This window comes from Hyperolius riggenbachi, chromosome 7 (assembly GCF_040937935.1).
Source record: "Hyperolius riggenbachi isolate aHypRig1 chromosome 7, aHypRig1.pri, whole genome shotgun sequence".
Classification (NCBI taxonomy): Eukaryota; Metazoa; Chordata; class Amphibia; order Anura; family Hyperoliidae; genus Hyperolius; species Hyperolius riggenbachi.
In genome coordinates this window covers 275,621,799-275,643,234 of record NC_090652.1, presented here as the reverse complement: position 1 = coordinate 275,643,234, position 21,436 = coordinate 275,621,799, and the positions used below count along the sequence as shown (strand labels likewise).

The window sequence follows — 21,436 nt, the reverse complement described above, 5'->3', positions numbered from 1 at the left end:
TGGCAGTGCAAACAGCCCAGAAGTCCATTATGTGTTAGTTACATTAGATTAAAAGATTAGTTCATGTTGATTTCTTAATCTCAGCTTCAGATGCAGAACGGGATTACCGTACATTAAATTGGATGTATAGATCGAAAGAGGAACTTCAGCGCTAAAGACAATTGTACAATTACATCTAAGGAAAGTTATAAAGTTTGGGTCAAACTGGATCCATGAGGAAATGTAAAAGTGGCCACACATCAGGCGACTTGGTGGCCCATCGACCATTTGATTCGAGTATTATGGAATCGGATGAAAATTGGTGCAGTCAAAAGTATGCCCGATCAACGATGCAGCCAATATGGGGCCAAAATTGGTTGCGTTAGTCGATTGCGCCTGGTGCAAGATGTCAGGCCGAAGTTGGTTAGGCGAGTTGTGCGGCGGTACATCAGCCGATTTCGGGACAAGCGACAAAACCCCCGACGATGCCGCTGTAATGTATAAATGTGACCCCCCCCCCCGTGTGCTTTATACATTACTTGTCCCGTTTCAGCCTCCGCACGGTGTCCGTAATCTCTGGGCGCCCTCCGTACCGGCCACTTGTGCATAGAGTCATCATGATGTCAGAAGCTATTGGCCTTTGTGATGTCTGACGTCAGACGCTGTGGGCCAATGGCGTGTACGGAGAGCTGTCCGGAGGTTACAGAGGGCCGTACATGGCGGACACAGCCGATTCCCTTAAGATTTCATGCTGAAATCGGACTGGAATCGGCCTGCAGTATATGGGCAGCTTTGATGAACAGACAAATTTATCACTAATCAGATTCAATTAGAGATAAATGTGTCTCTTTGTCGAATCTGCCCATACTCTCCTGATGTATGGGCACCTTAAAGGAGAACTGTAGTAAGAGGTATATGGAGGCTGCCATATTTATTTCCTTTTAAGCAATACGAGTTGCCTGGCAGCCCTGCTGATCTATATAGTGTCTGAATCACACCAGAGACAAGCATGCAGCTAAACGCCTGATCTGCTGCATGCTTGTTCAGGGTCTATGGCTGAAAGTATTAGAGGCAGAGGATCAGCAGGATAACCAGGTAACTGGTATTGCTTAAATGGAAATAAATATGGCAGCCTCCATACACCTCTCTACAGTTCTCCTTTAAGAGTGGAAAATTATTTTGTAAGTATGTTTAACCCAATTAAAATATGGTACAAGGATTCCAGCCAGCAGGCAATGTTAATGCAAATTATGCAGCTTGGATTTGGGCTTAAAATGTAGCCGTACATCTAGCACTGTATGGGCAGACCAAGAGACAAATCTCTCTTACCAAATCTGAATCTGGAAATTGCACGCCGCACCGCCGCGCACCCGACCAAGCAACTTCGGCCCGACATCCTGCAGCATGCACTATCGACAGTTCGACCAATTTCCATCCCGAAATTGGCCGCTTTGTTGGTCGGTCATGCACTTGGTAGCACCGATTTTCGTCCAGTTTGATAAAAATTATCTAATCGGATGGTGGATCAGCCGCCAAGTCGCTTCATGTATGGCCACCTTTATCAAAATCAACAGGAGTTGCATTTGATTGGCCTAAAGGTGCATACAAACCTTTGATGGATGCCGCCTGTCGGGTCCCGATCCCCTTGGCTGACATCGCTGGGCCGGGCTGCACACAGGCGAGTCAGCTGTGTGGCTGAGGGCGCATACTGTTCTTTTGCATAGAGACAATGGAGCGGCGTGTGTGTGACGTCATAAGGTGGGTGGGGGAGCGGTGTGCACAAAGGAATCGGCCATCACTGGGGATGAGCTGATCCGCCGTCAAGTCTGTGCAGGAGGCAGGGCTTCTCGGTGCGTACAGCCCGCTGCGTAGTGCTTGACTTGAATGCGGCTATACCAGCAATGCCATAGCCCGCACCCTGCATACGGGTAATTCAGGGTTCTGGTGACTGCCCGGCCCCGAATTATTTCTGCCTTCCGAGTTCCTTCAGCTCATTGGGGGAATAGTAATTAACGCCACCCAGAATTTCAATATCAGCAAGGGAGCCGTCATTCAGCTCACCCTGCGCCAAAAACGAATGTATGCGTGTGCGAGGCTTAATAGTGCCCATACATCTACCGATTTTGCAGCCTGATTGACCATCCGATAACTTTATTGAATCAGATTACCCTTGTTGAGGACCGTAGGCTTACAGCCCCCTAGTGACCAGGCTATTTTTTCAATTTAGGCCACTGCAGCTTTAAAGCCTCACTGCAGGGCCGTACAACTCTTCACCCAAGTGATTCCACCCCCCCCCTTTTCTGCCCACCAACAGAGCTTTCTGTTGGCGGGCTCTGATTGGTGCTGGTGTATTTGTTTATTTTTAATAAATATTTTTTGTTTGCTTTTTAAATAAATGTCACCATTTATTTTTTATTTTTTTTCCCCCACCCTCCCTCCCTCCGCTTGCCAGCCAATGACAGCGATCGGCAGTCATAGGCTTCAGCCTCTCCACTGGTGCGACTCCTGGCCTTGTCTGCCATTACTGTGAGTGCCCGCGATGTCACATAATACATGGTACAGGCACTTGCAGTAATAGCTGATACGGGTGACAGGCATGGTGCCATCGCTAGGTCAATTCCTGATGGATTTCATGCTGAAATCTATTAAAAATTGGTCTGCGGTGTATGGGCAGGCATCTGATCTCTCTGATCAGATTCGATCAGAGAGAGATCTGTCTCATGGTTGATATGCCCATACATCGCCTGTCTGGCCAGCTTTATTTCAGGGTTGGATTCAATTTTCACTAAATTTGCATGCAAAACAGAATTATAATCTCATTACATCTCATTAAAGCGGACCCAAACCAAACATTTTTTTAATTCAAAATATTTAGTTGCACCACTCTGACACATACAAAGATAAATAAACACTCCTTCAAACCTATGAGCATTTCAGCGCATGCTTTTCACCCTTCTCTTTCCATAACTAGGGTTATACAGGTGGCGGCCATTAGCAATTCCTCCTTTTCCGGACACCTCCTCCTCCACCAGTCTGCCGGAATCTGTCCCGGCAATATGAAAGGAAGGGAGGGGTTTCTCCAATAAATGTAAAATATTTTATATTTGTCATCATGCAGCTGCTATTATTATAATTTAGAAAATAGATATTATTTCTGAAATCTTGTATATTTAATTTGGGTCAAACAAACAAACACAGAACATTTATATTGCGCTTTTCTCCTGGCGGACTCAAAGCGCCAGAGCTGCAGCCACTAGGACGCGCTCTATAGGCAGTTGCAGTGTTAGGGAGACTTACCCAGGGTCTCATACTGAATAGGTGCTGGCTTACTGAACAGGCAGAGCTGAGATTTGAACTCTGGTTTCCTGTGCCAGAGGCAGAGCCCTTAACCAGTACACTATCCAGCCACCATCTCTGGTACTGAACCCCTTATCCATAGCCTGTATTTTGTATTTAGCTTTATTTATCTCTTTTTTCTCCGGTTCTGTCCGTTAAGTAACACTAACTTCTCTTTTTCCTTTTCTGCTTCCACTAAAGATGGACCCATCAAGCTGTTCTGTAGGTTTTCAATATTCTGCAAAATGTGTTGATTAACTTTGCATTTGTTTTTTCGACATAAGTTTAAGTATTATGTATACTGTACTTATTAACCCTCCTGGACAGCTTCCACCCTGTTTCCAACTTCCCCACAGGTCAGCCAAGTCCAGTTCACCACCCAAAGGCTAACCAAATCCTCGAGTCTGACCAATTCCTTCAAACTTCCAAAGGCCAAAATCATCACCCAAGTTTCCAAGGCCCAACCATCCGGTTTTCCAAAGGCCTACCTAATCACCCAAGTTACAAAAGATTAACCCTCCTGAGGGTCTAATTATTTCCGCCAGGAGGCAGACCAGCAGTTTTTTTTTTTTTTTTTTTTTAAATATGATAGCCGCTGCTCAGCGGCATCCCCCCGCCCACTTCGATCGTCTTCGGCGATCTCCGATCAGGAAATCCCGTTCAAAGAACGGGATTTCCTGGAGGGCTTCCATGGCGACGGGGCGGGATGACGTCACTGACGTTAGCGACGTCATGACGTCATTGGGAGTCCCGATCCACCCCTCAGCGCTGCCTGGCACTGATTGGCCAGGCAGCGCGCGGGGGGGGGGCGGCGCAGCGCGACGGATAGCGGCGACCGAGCGCGGGGCGCCGGCGATCGGTATGCTGACGCAGCAAAAAAATAATTAAGCAAATCGGCCCTGCAGGGCCTGAGAAAACCTCCTGTGCGGCTTACCCCGAACTGGGTTACCTCCAGGAAGGTTAACAGTATCAATGATGGTTACAGAGGCCAAACAAATCACCCAAGCTTTTCAAATACAGGCCAATAACCAAAACTTCAGTTCGTTCCCGTCAATCTGATCGGATTGGTTAGAAGATTTTTGTCCATTAGTGGTCCCAAACGATCATTTACAATCGTTCATAAGACAAATCGTTCGTAATCGATCGTTAGGCAATTTGTATCATTAGTGGCCACCTTAAGCCAACCAGGAGCTTCTAGAGCTCAATCAGACGGCTGAAGCTGCTGTACACCACTAGATCTTTGAACTACAGTAGAGTATATTACCATGTTAGTCATCAGTAAATGCAAGAAGTAGGGGTTAAAGAGAACCCGAGGCGGGGTTCTTACAACGCAATCCCCATACAGAGGCTGGGTCTGTCTATAGAGCCCAGCCTCTGTTGCTATTTAGCTTCCTCCAAAGCCCCCCCTGTGCGCTGTGAGACCCCATTAAAGGGAACCAGAGGCCCCAGGAAAAAGATTCTATACCTACCTGGGGCTTCCTCCAGCCCCATACGCACGGATCGCTCCCACGCCGCCGTCCTTTGCTGCCTGGATCCGCCGGTACCGAGTCCCGTCATGGCCGCCAGTCGGCCGGCAGACGCGGCCAATTGTCCGCATCACACGGGGCTCCCTCCATATACGTACGCGTGAGGCTGCTTACTGCGCAGCCGCATGCGTACGGGTATGGAGGGAGCCCCTGTGATGCAGACAATTGGCCGCATCCGCCGGAAGTGACGGGACCCGGTACCGCCGATCCAGGAAGCGGAGGATGGCGGCGTGGGAGCGATCCAGGCTTATGGGGCTGGAAGAAGCCCCAGGTATGTATAAAAGCTTTTTCTTTTTTTTTTTCTTACTTTCCTCTCTGGTTCCTTTTAATCACAGCCGCACTGTGCGGCTGTGTTTACCTCACTAATGTCAGTCTCCATTCTCCCCCGCCTCCTGAATCGCTCCGGTCCCCACCCGCGTCCCTTCCCTCCAATCAGCGGGGAGGGAAGGGGCGGGGACCGGAGTGATTCAGGAGGAGGGGAGAGCGGAGACTGACATTAGAGAGATAAATACAGCCCGCTGCGACACGCTGCGTGTCGACAGCGCGGCTGTGTTTTATGGGGTCTCACAGCTCGCAGGGGGGGCTTTAGAGGTAGCTAAATAGCAACAGAGGCTGGGCTCTATAGGCAGACCCAGCCTCTGTATGGGGATTGCGATGTAAGAACCCCGCCTCGGGTTCTCTTTAAAGGAAAAAGAGTAAGCTTTGGGCTAATAAGCCTTCTTCAGACTCCGTTCAAGTATACTGACAAGATTTTAGAATGCACAACTTATCAACATTGCAAACGAGATAAACAGAGGAACACCAAGAGCCCCAATAGTGTAGTATGTATTGACAAAGGGGATAATGACAAAGAGTAATAGTTGTTATACTCACAAACATGGGTCACCAATAGGCAACCACTGTAAAGGCAGGTGGGGAGATTATCCTGACCCCACTCAGGAATAAGAAGTCGCTCTCTGTAGATAGTAGAAAAGGGTCGCAACCCTCCACCCAGGGTGGATACAATATTATATAGGAGAGAACAGAGGCGCCAAAAGGATAAAAGGGGTTTTAAAGGAGCTTAAAAGCCAAAACTTGGTAATTAGAGGAGGCAGTGGTGGACTTACCTCCTCCAAGCAGACACAACACGACTGTACATTCAGTCTATTTATTAACGAACTCCAGATAAAACAAAAAGGAGTTACAGCATTGGGGGCGCCTCAAGCACTGTATACATAACAACACATAGCACTGTATACATAACAAATTGACGCGCAGCATCAATACTTGCCAAGTACGCACACACGCACGCGCGCACACACACACACACACTCAGCGCCTCAGAGGCGCTGAGTGTTGTTTGTTTTGCTAGATGCTGTAACTCCTTTTTCTATTGCCCGAGGAAGCGGGCGCTGACCCGTGAAACGCGTTGCTTTGCTTTATCTGGAGTTCGTTAATAAATAGACTGAATGTACAGTCGTGTTGTGTCTGCTTGGAGGGGGTAAGTCCACCACTGCCTCCTCTAATTACCAAGTTTTGGCTTTTAAGCTCCTTTAAAACCCCTTTTATCCTTTTGGCGCCTCTGTTCTCTCTTATATAACTTATCAACATTGACCTTTTGATGTTGTAATTAAGGCATCTGGATTACATTTATTTATATGTGCAAAACGTCTCTGCACCTCCTTTTGATGATCAAAGTATATAAGGTGTGTATTCTAACATCTTGTTAGTATGCAGTAATTGAGTCTGAAGAAGGGTTATTTAGCCGAAAGATTACTCTTACGTTAACCAATAAATGGTTTAGTCCTGATTCAAGACGTCTTGCATCTTTGAACTAATAAGCATGTTTGTCCAGTGACCACTGTTTGTTTGTGACAGTGACCAGCTAAGAGCTATCTACTCGATCAAGGAGTTCTTGCACTACCTCAGATTGTTGACGAGTACCGTAAATAAATGATTGTGCTTGCAGTTATAATTTTATATTAAACTGTACAATTAATTTTTTGGCCTGGTTGATATCTGGACTGGAGGTTTGCCTAGAATTAACCTGTCGTCAGAGAAATGCAAAAACATCTGCAAATCTGTAAACCCAAAGGAACACACAATTTGCATAGATGTTCCAGAATGGTCCACAGAATATAGCCAGAGGATCAACACTACAGGCTGGTAGCAAGCATCTGAGGACATCCCTGGAAGCTTCCATATTTCTCTGATGACTGATTTACATAATAGATTGTTACGTTTTCTTTATGATTCTTGCTTACCGGTATTGATCAAGTCATCTTCATGTAGCCATTGTTTCCGGTGTGAATGTTGCACTCTGTGTTTTTGTGATCAGTCAAAAAGGTGAAACAACAACTGTGTTTGTTGCTTTTTGTCCACAGCTGTGAAAATTAAGAAGCCGATCAAGACAAAGTTCAGGATGCCAGTTTTTAACTGGGTTGCACTCAAACCCAACCAGATCAATGGGACAGTGTTCAATGAGATTGACGATGAGAGGATCCTGGAGGTGAGTAGTGGCGTAGCTACGGAGAGATGGGCAGCAGTGGGAGCTCTGCATGGGGGCGCCTCAAGCACTGTATACATAACAAATTGACACGAAGCATCAATACTTGCCAAGTACACACACACGCACACACACATACACACACACACACACACACACATATATACACACACACACACACATATACACATACGCACGCACGCACACACACACACACACACACACACACACACATATACACATACACACACATATACACATACACACACACGCACGCACGCACACACACACACACACACACACACACACACACACTCTCACACACACACACACCACACACACACACACGCACGCACACACACACACACTCTCACACACACACGCACACACACACACACACACACACACACACACACACACTCTCACACACACACACACGCACGCACACACACACACACACACACACACTCTCACACACACACGCACACACACACACACACACTCGCACGCACGCACGCACACACACACACACACACACACACACACACACCTTGTCATTCATCATCAATTACAGACAATTGTGATCAACTATGAGGGCTGGAACCCACAAGAGCGTTTTTTTGAGCATTTTGGCAGCGCTGCGATACGCTAGCGTTTTGCCAAAACGCTCAGCTGATGTTAATGGATGGGACAACTTCCACAGGAGCGTTTGCGTTTCCCAGAAACGCAAACGCAGGACCTGCAGCATTTTGGGAGCGTTAGCGCTTCAATGTAAAGTATTGAAACGCTAGCAAAAACGCTCAGCAAAACCTAAACTGAGCGGTTTTGCTAGCGTTTTGCGGTTCAGCACACTGTAACAAAATTAAAAATAATTCACAGGACCAATCAGGATAAAAACGCGAAACGCAAAACGCTACACAACCGCTGAGCAAAAAAATACACTGTTGCAGAACGCGACCGAAAACGCGCATGAATCCGCTTGCAAACCGCTCAGACAAAACGCTAGCGGTTGCGTTTTGCGTTTGCGGATTTCAGTGGTTTCCAGGCCTGAGGCATTACAGAGCTGCATACACGATAGTCATTACACGGGCTGACTTATCTTATTCTGTAACAAGTGGTGGGGGTGGGGGGGGGGGGGTTGGGGGTGTCTAGTGCAGATGGGGTATTTGTGTATATGTGGAGGGAGGGCCTAATTTCTTGTTTATGACAAATATATTGTAGTTCGCTGGTTAGACTTGTCTTTTGTATTATTGGTTTGTTAAAGTGGACCTGAACTCTTGCACAGGGCAGATGGAAAACATAGAGGAACTCACCCTGTGTGAATTTTTAGAATTTAACCTGTCTAATACCCCGTTATCTGTGACAGATCACAATTGTTATTTGATCTCTTAGCCATGTCCGCTCAGGAATCTGGGCAGCCATGGCAGAACAGCTAATTTGTGTAAACAGGATATTAACCCTATGACTGCTTCCATAAAAGCAGAAAGTAGACACACTGCAGATTTATTGCAGGATTTGAATCAGCTGTAACAAAGAAATCTTTTTCTTTGAAGGTCATTATGCTGTTGCTTATCTTTTAGAGCAGAGAGGAAGTTCTAAGTTCAGGTCCCCTTCAGGATTCAGTCAATTCTTCCTGTTAAAAGACAAAAAAAAAGAAACTTTTGAAGCAGTTACTGTAAAGTGTGTCAGTGTAGCAGGTTTTCTTTACTATCATTTCATTTTTTATTTTTTTTTGTAGGATTTAAACGTTGATGAATTTGAGGAAATATTCAAGACGAAAGCGCAGGGCCCGTCCATTGACATCACCACCAATAAGCAGAAAGTGGCCCCGAAAGGTTCTAACAAGGTGACCTTACTAGAGGCCAACAGAGCCAAGAACCTGGCCATCACTCTGCGGAAAGCGGGGAAGACAGCAGAGGAGATCTGCCGGGCCATTCAGCAGTAAGTGCGGAAGCTCTTGAAATAGAGAGCCTACAGATTAGGAGATTACTCCAGATCTCGTTATGTAATTGACTCAGCGTAGTGTTTTTCCATGTCCTGCTAACCTATCTGAGGACCAGCTGGCGGGATAGAGGTTATCTGTATGAAGGTATTTCTGAAGGGCTATTTCCAGCATTACATGGACCCAAAACCAGAAAAACTTTTCCTGTAGACAAGTTTGCATGCCGTAGGGACTCTGCAATTTTCGGCAGTATGCACCTGAATCCCCATAGCCATGCATGTGGCCTCTTCAGAAATGCAGCGCTGATGCCGGATCAGTACGATGGCTCGTCCTCTTGATGTTTTGTTCTCAAGCAACTTCTTGTGGATTTCTGTTCTTGTCCAATGAAATCAGTCAGTCTTTTGCATGTGCACGTTATGTCAATAGATAATTATTTTATGGTGTGTCTGATTGCTGAACAACCTAGAAAATGATTGTTCATTGGCTGTCTGAAGTCTGAATTTAAATGTGGGGCTTATTGTACAGTGTAATATGGTCAGACTATGTTACTAGTCCAATATTTTTATTCTCTTTTGATACCCTTTACTCACATCTGAGGGATTTACAACTTACGTGTTTTAATTTATATATACTGTGTTATTTGCTTTAAAGTGCACCTAAACTGGGAGGGATATGGATGTTTCCTTTTAAACAATACCAGTTGCCTGGCAGTCCTACTGATCTCTTTGGTTGCAGTAGTGGCTGAATCACACACCTGAAACAAGCATGCAGCTAATCCAGTCTGACTTCAGTCAGAGCACCTGATCTGCATGCTTGTTCAGGGGCCGTGACTAAAAGTATTAGACACAGGATCAGCTGGAGAGTCAGACTGGTATTATTTAAAAAGAAAAAAAAACAATTTCCTTCTCAGTTTAGGTTCCCTTTAAAGGATACCCGAAGTGACATGACAAGATAGACATGTGTATGTACAGTGCCATGCTCACAGATATCTAGGCTGTGGTCCTATTTTTTCTTTTTCTGACTGAAAGTGTTAACACTTAGGTATGTTAGTGACAGTTTCTCTCCAGTCATGACCTTGTCAGACTGTAGCAGTAACCCTCACTGATAAGGAATTACAGCCATAAAGGTGCGTACACACGCACTACCGCCGGCAACGATGGGTCCGTCAGACCCTCCCGCTGGGCGGGCGTTTCAGCGTCAGTAGTGTGTGTGTACAGTCTGTCAGGCAGACCGATAAAGGCTTATCAGTCCGCTGACAGCGTGTACACACGTGCTACTGTCGGCTGAATGTCCGCCCAGCGGGAGGGTCCGGCGGACCCGTCGTTGCCGGCGGACTTTAAACTCTTGCTTGGCAAAAGACAGTTTCTGAGTGCAGGGGATAGATTAAAAAAAGTAAATAGTTCATATGTTTTAGCACTAGGATACTTCAAAGACTGTCTCATTAAGCAGAGACAATAAAACATTAAAAACTTAAAAAGTTGATTTTAACATAAAATAAAACTGCGAATTCTAAAAAGAAAAAAAAAAGGAATTTTTAGGAGTTGGAGGTTAGATGCAATTCTTTTTCTCATCAAGTTTTTTTTCAGATCGGGTTCTCTTTAACCCTTTGGGGAATGCCGTAGTTAAATCCTATGCCGCACTTGGGGCTGTCTAAGCCTGGTGCGGCGTAGGATTTACGCCACCCACTGTTTCCACTCCCGACACGCGATCGTGCGCACCCGAGAGGGGAGATTAAGCTGTCATATGACAGCTGACATCTCCCCTCAGTGATCAGGAGCCATCGCATATCACTACGATCGCCAGCAAATCATAGTGATCACTGTTAGAGCTGTGGCGGTAGGGGGGGAAGAAAAGGATCCACTCACCTTCTTGACATTCCCCCGCGACCCGAAACTTAGAGGCAGTACGAGCAGGGATGCCAGCCAGAGCGGAGGGGTCCACAGCTGCTCATCGCTGGAGCCAGGTAAATACTGCTGGCTACAGGGGGGACATCTGCCTAAAAGAGGGACACCATGCCCAGCTAGACCTACCAGGGATTCGGCTGCCTGACCCCCCCAAACGCGCCCCCCGTCCCCATGCAAAATTACCTGGTCCTTAAGGGGGGGGGGGGTTTGGCAGCCGATTCCGAAAGGGTTAAAGGATACCCGAAGTGACATGTGACATGATGAGATAGACATGTGTATGTACAGTGCCTATCACACAAATAACTATGCTGTGCTCCTTTTTTTTATTTCTCTGCCTGAAAGAGTTAAATATCAGGTATGTAAGTGGCTGACTCAGTCCTGACTCAGACAGGAAGTGACTACAGCGTGACTCTCACTGATAAGAAATTCCAACTATAAAACACTTTCCTAGCAGAAAATGACTTCGAGAGCAAGAAAGAGGTAAAAAAGGGAATTTCTTATCAGTGAGGGTCACACTGTAGTCACTTCCTGTCTGAGTCAGGACTGAGTCAGCCACTTATATATCTGAAATTTAACTCTTTCAGGCAGAGAAAGGAAAAAGGAACACAGCATAGTTATTTGTGTGCTAGGCACTGTACATACACATGTCTATCTCATCATGTCACATGTCACTTCAGGTATCCTTTAAGCAGTAGCAGAAGTAAATAGATAGAGGCAAGTCTCAGAAACTGTCCATACACTGGAAATGCTTTAGAAATAAAGTGTTTACACAACTTATATAACTATACTCTTCTCTGGAATAGCTTCATATTTCTTGATACTGACTTATTGCTGCACCTTAGGTTTGACCTGAAGACGCTGCCGGTGGACTTTGTAGAATGTTTGATGAGGTTCATGCCCACGGAGGCGGAGGTGAAGGTCCTACGGACATACGAGCGGGAGAAGAAGCCCCTGGAGAACTTGTCGGACGAGGATCGCTTCATGATGCAGTTTAGCAAGATAGAGCGGCTCATGCAGAAGATGACCATCATGGCGTTCATCGGAAACTTCTCTGAGAGCATCCTGATGTTAACGCCGGTATGGCTGCAGAATTACCGCCTTGTTTACTAAACAGTGACGGCAGCAAAGCGCTAAAGGCAAACTTCAAAAAAACTCAAAAACACATAGCATCCAGTAAGAATTCACTTTACTGGAGACACACGTGCAAGATGGATTCTGATGGTGCTAATGTCATGCAGATTGCTTGCAGTGCTTTGCTCCTTGTCCTACTTTACAGAATAAAGCTGGCCATTCGCTATTCAATTATCACTCAATTTTGTTTTCAACCCATATTACAATTGATATAATGATGAATTATATTATGACCTACTAAAGACCAGCACTTTGGATCAATCTTTTGATCGATTTTAGCTCTCAATATTAATTGTTATATTTATCACAAAAGTTAAAATTCACTTCAATCAAGAACAATTAGACGTTGTGTCTGATCAAATGTCTATTTGGGCAAACAAATTGTACAGGGTATGGTTACCTTAAGCCCACTATGTCTACTGACGTGGAATTACATAAAGAGGAACTTTATCGATATACATATTCACAGAGGGAGATACTAGTTGCTTGACAGTTGGAAACAGTTGTTATTTCCCACAATACAGGAGATTCACAGACAGGAAAATGGCAAGGCCATGTTCATGATGACATCACACTGTGGGAGGGGTTTCACCACAATATCAGCCATACAGACGTCCCTGATGATTTATTCGAGAAAAGGTAAAGATTTCTTATGGGAAAGGGGTATGAGCTACTGAATGGGATGAAGTTCAATCCTTGGTTACGGTTCATCTTAGGGATCCCAATACAGTGTAGAATAAAAATAATGAGAATCTTGCCTTAGAAGAGGGAAATGTCCAGAGTCTTCTCACGTCCACCTCCAGACCACTGCTGCTGCGCAGGACTCTCGTGACGTTCACGTCCGCACGCCTCTTCATGGACAAGTGGCTTTGGCTTACTGTACAGGCAGGGGAGTAGCAATAGGGGTTGCAGAGGTAGCCACCGCATCGGGCCAGAGGGGCCCTCCCTCAAATACAGTATTAGCTCTCTATTGGTCCTGTGCTCATAATAATCACTTCTATAGATACTTTAAATAGTAATAATCATTAACAAACTGTTCCCCATCCCCTTCTTGCACCTCTGACACTGTAGTTGTCATTGGCAGGTCTTGGTGCGCCGTATCAATTGTTATGTATAAAGTGCTTGGGGGGCCCCATTGTAAAACTTGCATCGGGGCCCACAACTCCTTAGCTACGCCACTGTGTACAGGCACGCCCAAACTCATGCAAGCACATTACATCCCCAGTCCTACTCGACGGGGAGGGTGGCGAGGATACCATATCATAAGGTCTTGTCAGTTCTGTTCCAGAGGTCCTCACACTGCAACAGTGGGGGCAGGAAGCCTCTGCAGGATCCAGAGGCTTCCTTCTTGGGTAAGTATCTCATTTTAATTTTGCTCTGCCTCGGGTACACTTGAGGCCCCTTTTAATCTAGCAGAGTAAACCTGCACTGCATTGCCTTATTTTCTCACAAGGGGGTGCAAAAGTCTATGGAGACTTTCACACTTATTGCAGTCCCTTGCAGTGTGCTGGAAGTATCCGAGGCAAGAGCAACTACGCGCTACCACAAGCACCGCGCTTAAGGCATGGTGCTTGGGGTAATGTAAGTCTATGAGCGATGCATGTAGTGTAAACAACGGTGTGTGGTGCGCAGGCATGGACTGACGGATATCACAGTGACGTACTTCCTGTCCAGCAGGGAGTACGTCACTGAGCGAAGGGCGATGCTATGCATATGATCCTGTTGGCACACTGCCGCAGGGTCACATGTTTGTTATTTTTTGCGTTGCGGGGGTATGCGGCAGGAGCATCGCATCTCTACCCCAAAACAAAAAATAGATGTAAAGAGGAACTGTAACCAAGGATTGAACTTCATCCCAATCAGTAACTGATACCCCCATTCCCATGAGAAATCTTTACTTTTTCTCAAATAGATCATCTGGGGGACTGTATGGCTGATATTTTGGTGAAACCACTCCCACAGTGTGATGTCATGACCATGGTCCTGAGAGTTTACTACAGGGCTGTGGAGTTGGAGTCAGAGTCGGGGAGTCGGGACAATTTTTGGGTACCTTGAGTTGGCGTTGGGGACTGAGTTGGTGGTTTCATAAACTGAGGTGTTGCAATTGGAGTTGGATGATTTTTTTGTACCGACTCCACAGCCCTGGTTTACTGTCTGTAAACCTCATTGCATTGTGGGAAATTACGTCTTTTTCCAACTGCCAAGCAACCAACATATCCTTCTGTGCATAAAACTCTCAGTAAACAAACATTCTGAGATCACCTGGCAGGACTTAAGATGTCCCGCCAATTTATAAAGTAATATTGTAAAAAATTAGAAATGTAATTCATGATGTTATTTTCACCACTGTTCCTCTTTAACTTTAGCAACTTCACGCAATAATAGCTGCCTCTGTTTCCATCAAGTCATCTCAGAAGCTAAAGAAAATACTGGAGGTATGTATATACACATCTGTACTTGGAGATGTATGTCTGGCTGAGAGCGGTATTCCATTGTGAGCATAATAAATATATGGCCTGTTTCCTGTATTTTTTCATAGATTATTTTGGCTCTGGGGAATTATATGAACAGCAGTAAACGTGGAGCCGTATATGGGTTTAAACTGCAAAGCTTAGATTTGGTAAGTAGCTCTGTTTATTGTACATCAAATAAAATAGAGGGTTGCTGAGGATGGAAATATTCATAGGCCCATGTTTTTTGGGGTCCAGCACAGTTCCTCCTCTTTTTTAATTACATACATTTCTTCCATTGGGTACACAGGTAGAATGACTGTTACCCGTGGGTGGCAGTTCCTAGCTATGCACTGTACAGACTTATCACTGGGCTGGAAGCCAAACAGTGCGTTCTGTTGCTATGGAAAAAAGGAGGAGGGAACAAGACACTCTCCCAAGATGATCTTGCACTCTAGATCTTAAGGAGCCCAAGGAGTACTCAAATTGTCAGCTGACCTGTCATGCCACCCGCTAGTACCACTGTCTCCTCCATACTTCCGAATTCTGACCCTTATGTGACTATCAGCATATAGCATGTGGGCCATGTGTGTGATGTCACACATGCGTCCCACGTGCTATAACGCCAGCAACCACGTGGGGCGCAAATGCAGAAATATGAGGATGGTGACATCGGGAAGGGGCACCGGGGGGATACATAAAACATTAGGGGGACAGGGGGCAGATTGGCAACGTCACTAGGCTGATTCCCGCAAAATTTCATGCTGAGATCGATCGGGAATTAACATGTGGTTTATGGTGGCCAACAGATCTCTCTTGATTACATTCGATCAGAGAGAGATCTGTCTCTTGGTCGATCAACTGCCAAAATCGCTAGATGTATGGCTACCTTAAAGACAAAGTAAGACAACTATACAGGCTAGATTTTTGCAAATACAGACCTGATCACCAGACTCTGGCAAGCTTGGTCTAGAGTCCTCAAGGGCCGAGGTCACAAATTTTTGGCACAGTTCAAATTGATTGATGGAACTGAATCAGAAGAGGTGCAGTTTTGTGGTCAAGATCAAGTAGAACCTTTCTTCATTTCTCAGTCTGTCCTAAACACTGGCATGGATATGGCCCACGAGGACTGGAGTTCAACACCTGTGGTCTAGTCCACAGTACCCTAAAGGTCCGTACACACGCCTGATCAAAGGCAACGACGGGTCCGTCGTCACCTCCTGCTGGGCGTGTTTTCAGCAGACAGTACAGGTAGCGTGTGTACAGTCTGTCGGTGGACTGATAAGGCTGTTTCTGAGCGATCCGCCTGGAGTCCACCGACAGACTGTACACCGACAGACTGTACACACGCTGTACTGTCTGCTGAAAACACGCCCAGCAGGAGGTGACGACGGAGCCGTCGTTGCCTTTGATCAGGCGTATGTACGGACCTTAACCCTTTCCTCAAGGCCTACAAACAGTACTTGCTTTGCAGAAAACCACAAACCTGCACAGGTGAGGTAATTACTGTCTCAGCAGAGCTGATACCTCTGTGGATTTCTACAAAACATGCACTACTGGTGGGCTTTGAGGACAACGCTGGGGAACACTGATTTAGCCTGTGTATGAGGCTTTAGCGTTGTTTTGCTTGTTGCCTATTGTTAAATCGGCAATAATTTAAGAACTAAACAAATACTTGCAGCTCCTCTACTGGCAAGAAATGGGCAACGCACATGTGCAGGATCAGATGAAAATTATATATATTTTTATTGCATTAAAATGGAGAATGCAGAAGAGAAAGATTATTTTGAAATTTCAGGAAGGAGGAAGCTTCAGTTAACTCTTCTGCCTCTTATTGCAGCATTAATGGCTTTCATTGCCATGCCTAGGAAAGTTTTTTTTTTTCTATATGCACTTAATAGAAAACTAGCTGGTGGTGCACGTGGGACAGGAAGCAGGAATGCACACACCATCTCTTTGGATGTTGCATGTGCCATCCTGTCGCATGTCCATGCTAACCTGCCACACATGCTCGAGCACCATCCAATCAGAGCCGTGGCCAATCAATGTGTGTATAGCTACTGCTGGCATGCCAGACCTTAAAGGGGCACCATGGTGAAAAATTTAAAATATGTGCGAACATAGAAAAATAAGAAGTACATTTTTTCCAGAGTAAAATGAGCCATAAATTACTTTTCCCCTATGTTGCTGTCACTTACAGTAGGTAGTAGAAATCTGACAGAAGTGACAGGTTTTGGACTAGTCCATCTCTTCATAGGGGATTCTCAGCAAGGCTTTTATTCTTTATAAAGATATTCCCTAAAAAGGATTTAAACAATGATGCTGGCCAGCTTCCCTGCTCCCTACACAGTTTTTTGGCATTTGGACGGAGCAACTGCCATTCACTAAGTGCTTTTGAAAATAAATAAATCCCTGAAAATCCCCCATGAAGAGATGGACTAATCCAAAACCTGTCACTTCTGTCAGATTTCTACCACCTACTGTAAGTGACAGCAACATAGGAGAAAAGTAGTTTATGGCTCATTTTACTCAAGAAAAAAACGTACTTCTTATTTGTATGTTTGGACATATTTTAAATTTTTCGCCATAGTGCCCCTTTCAGCAGACGTAGCATGGCCGCTGTACACATGCTGGTCTTACTCTTGGCCATGGCGGTCTTGTACTCCAAGGCCAAATTCATACTGACGTGTGTACGTAGCTTGAGTAAAGAATTAAGCTACTCACCTACGTTGAGGAAACCGTGCTCTGTAAAATGTTTTAATTGTGTCTGAAGTTTCTTCCCTGTTGTGCTTTAATCGTGTTTCTATCATTGTCATTTCTAGCTCCTGGACACGAAGTCTACAGACAGGAAACAGACATTATTGCACTATATATCCAATGTCGTACGGGAAAAGTACTCGCAGGTGGCGCTGTTCTACAATGAGCTCCACTATGTGGAGAAAGCGGCAGCAGGTATAATTATAACCGGTTCTTGTTTCTACTGAAATATATCAGTGACTTCCCTTAGGCTGTAGACACACTATGAGGGGTTTCTGAGAACTTTTGACTCGCATTAAAATTGCGGGAAAATTGCAGCAATCTCGATTTGTTTAAAAATTGTGAGTCAATGGGAGCCTTTTTTTTTTCAAAAATACTCAAAAAGCTCTAATAGTCAGAAAAGCTCTCACAAAGCGCTTATAGTGTGTCTACAGCCTTAAAGTGGAACTAAACTCAGAACTTCCTCTCTGCTCTAAAACATTAACCACAGCATGATAACCTTTATGAGGGAAAAAAAATACCTTCATTACAATTTAGGGAAATCCTAAAAAATCTTTTTACTAGGTTTTACTTTTGCAGGGAGCTCTGAAAGGGTTAAGCATCAGTGTTTACTGTATGCCAAAGGTACCTGGCAGAGCTCCTCTGCTGTCTATTCACAGTTGCTGAAAGGAGCTACTGTAATTAGACACTTTGATCTAATCTTTGAAACACAGAACTCAGAGAAGCCAATTCTTTAGCAACTGTGCGTGTAATAAAGACTTTTCATTGCTGTGCTAGAGTTCAGGTCCACTTTAAACCTCAGCAATGTAACTGTACATCAGTAGTTATTAATGAGAAGAGGTTGCTTACTGGCATGACTCACAATATTTAACGGCCGCCCAAATTTCTCATCCTTACGATCAATAAAATGGGCCCCTATGGCAGTGCTTAAACTCCTGCTGCTAGCAGGTGCTCAAATTTCCTGCTCCCCCTGGCAGGTACTACTTCCCCCCTGCCCAAGGACATATTAAAACGCATCAACAACCCTCCCCTACACACGGGTTCTTGTGCATGTGGTTCCTTTGCTGAAAAAATGGATTTATGGAATGCCCTGTGTGTCCTAATAAGTAAAAAAATTGGTCGTTTTAAAACGTCCATTTTGCAGGAAGTGGTTTACACAAAATAATGAGAAAATAACGCTAATTGGAAGCAAAGCAATAGATTCCAATCGCTGTGGGAAATGCGCTTAGGCGATTGCAAGTGCAGGTAGCAATCTCTATTGGGCCTCCGGCCTAAAGGTGTTTTTTTTTTTTTTTTTACATTTTTATCTTGCAATACAGTATTGCTAAAAGTGAAAAGGAGCCAGAAGAGTATACGAAATGCCTGGAGAGAGGCTTTAAGATTTTCTTTTATGTGCTTGTTGTAATCATTGCTCAGGTGTACAGAATGAATGAATCATGTCCGGAACTCAGTGTCATCCACTGCCTGAGAAAAGCTGGTTCCTTCCAACCACATTATTAGTGTACAGTTGCAATATGCACAGTGGTCAACTTTCTATGTAACCTGAGCTCCACCATGTGCCCACATGTGGTAGTGCAGCTATAGCCCAGTTCGTAACACACCTCCTGATGAAACGTGTCTGCTGTTTTGCAGTCTCTCTGGAAAATGTACTTTTGGACGTGAGAGAACTCCAGCGAGGGATGGACCTGACGAAAAGAGAGTACACCATGCACGACCACAACGTCATGCTGAAGGAATTCATACAGACCAACGAGGGCAGGCTGAAGAAGCTGCAGGACGATGCCAAAATCTCCCAGGTAGGAAGAAATCCCCCCCCCCCTTTTTGTCAAAAATAGTTTTATCCAAGTAGCTGTGGTTGTATGTGCCTAGTAATTATGCTAAAGGAAACCTATGCTAAGAGAATGAAGGAGGCTCTCATTACTGATCCCTTTTGGAAAACGCTACCTTTAAAGTGAACCAGAGACGAAGCACCCTCATGTATTTTACCATATATATCAGTGGGAACATTAGAGAAAACACCTACCCTGCTCTCTGTTTCATTCTTCACTGCTCAGCCTGCTTGTTTTCAGCCTTGATAAAATCCCTGACTGAGCATTCAGTCTGGCTTTGCTCAGGAATCATTATAGCTGAGTCTATCTTCTCTGATGTCTTTTCAAGCCCAAGCCTGCCCCCTTGTGGCTCTGCTATAATGATTCCTGAGCAAAGCCAGACTGAATGCTCAGTCAGGGATTTTATCAGGGCTGATAACAGGCAGGCTGAGCAAAGAAGAATGAAACAGAGAGCAGGGTAGGTGTTTTCTCTAATGTTCCCACTGATATTTATGGTAAAATACATGAGGGTGCTTCATCTCTGGTTCACTTTAAAATACATGGATAGTTTCCAAGGTTGTATTTACAACTCTTTTTCCCACCTCCTTCACAAATAAAACATTGCGCACACAAGTGAAATTAAATAATGGCCAGGTAGCCCTGCAGACCCCAAATGCTGGTCAGATAGCCTGTCTGTTTTACAGGACAAGTGAAGTGAGAGGGATAGGGAGGCTACCTCAGGTTCCCTTTAACGCACAGGCAGAATCCTTTTGGATGTAAAAATCCATCCACCTTATGGAATAAGTGTGTAATGGCAATAAAGCTAGTGAAGCAGTCCGGGTGTGAAAAAAACAAAAGTATGTTTTTGCTTCCTGTCTTTACGAAAACCTGTAAGGAAAAAAAGAGCCCCTGTGGGTACTTAACTCGGGAGGGGATAGCCTCTAGATCCTAATGAGGCTTCCCCCGTCCTCTTCGACCAGCACGATCCTGTGCTGGGACCCCCAGGCAAAAGAAAACAAAAACAATCCCTGCTGCCGCTGCGCACATGCTCACTAGCAGCTTCCCGCTCTGGCTCAGACAGAAATAGTCGAGCATGATCGGGTCGGCTCTACTGTACAGGCACAAGGTGTCCGCAGCTGCGCAGTAGAGCGGACCCAATCAGACTCGGCTATTTTTATCAGAGTTCGAGCGGGAAGCCCAGATTCTTTTGTTTTCTTTTGTCTGCCAGCACAAGATCAGGCTGTTGCTCCTATCAGATAAAATGATCACATTGAAAGGTCGACCGGCCCTCAAAATCGTGTGATGTATGGGATAACCTTTTTTTTCCCCTTTTCAAAAGCATTATATTGCAATCATTATTCCTATTATATCCCCAATCCATTGGCATTGTATGGGGTTGGGCTTCAGGGAATAGAGGGAAGGTATGGGATGAGTTTTTTTTTTTTATTATTTGATAAAAGCATGCTTCTTGTGTTGCAGGATGCCTTTGACGATGCAGTGAAATATTTTGGTGAAAATCCGAAAACCACTCCACCCTCTGTCTTCTTCCCCGTCTTTGTCAGATTCGTCAAAGCCTACAAGGTTGGAGAACTTTATCTGCTTCATAGTTAACCAAAGTGAAAGGCAACCCAACACTAACATTTCACTCATGGCCAACCATTGGTGGGTTGACTCACCAGTCATCTTCTAGCAAGTGAAGTATGGACCAGTGTTAATCAAGGAGCAGAGATCCAGACATCAAACTAACTAATGTTGATTCCAGTAATACTTTGGTACAGTTCTGAGCCTGTTCTGTATAATGCCTGAAGAAGAAACTTAACGTTTCAAAAGCTTGCAATAAACCATATACAGTTACTCATTAAAGTTATTACCAGAATCAACATTTGTTGGTTTGATGTCTTCAATCACCTTCTAGAATCCACCAGCAAGATTACGCCACAATTTCTCTCCGCTCTCTCCCACAAGAGCATAGCAGAAAGAAAGAACCAGACATACATAGGTCGATTACGGCCTAATACGCCAATCCAGTCACCACACTACGCAGTCAACTTCAATAGACTTCAGAAGAAACTTGTTCTGCTCTAAGCAGTGCAACACTACGCAGCCGTCTAGCCCTCT

General features: G+C 45.0%; 1 protein-coding gene across 12 annotated transcripts in view; it reads left to right on the top strand.

Moving 5' to 3' along the window:
• FMNL2 (formin like 2) overlaps positions 1-21,436 on the top strand; it is a 313,595-nt gene that overhangs the window by 260,868 nt on the left and 31,291 nt on the right. For 9 of the 12 annotated variants that reach the window (XM_068245776.1, XM_068245775.1, XM_068245781.1 and 6 more), the window contains 9 exons: positions 3,517-3,537; positions 7,205-7,329; positions 9,065-9,267; positions 12,015-12,249; positions 14,670-14,738; positions 14,843-14,923; positions 17,576-17,705; positions 19,143-19,306; positions 20,798-20,899. In XM_068245776.1, coding sequence (XP_068101877.1) covers positions 3,517-3,537; positions 7,205-7,329; positions 9,065-9,267; positions 12,015-12,249; positions 14,670-14,738; positions 14,843-14,923; positions 17,576-17,705; positions 19,143-19,306; positions 20,798-20,899 — 1,130 coding nt within the window. The remainder of the gene's footprint in view (positions 1-3,516; positions 3,538-7,204; positions 7,330-9,064; positions 9,268-12,014; positions 12,250-14,669; positions 14,739-14,842; positions 14,924-17,575; positions 17,706-19,142; positions 19,307-20,797; positions 20,900-21,436) is intronic. The other 3 variants (XM_068245780.1, XM_068245782.1, XM_068245783.1) reach the window with 1 other exon arrangement.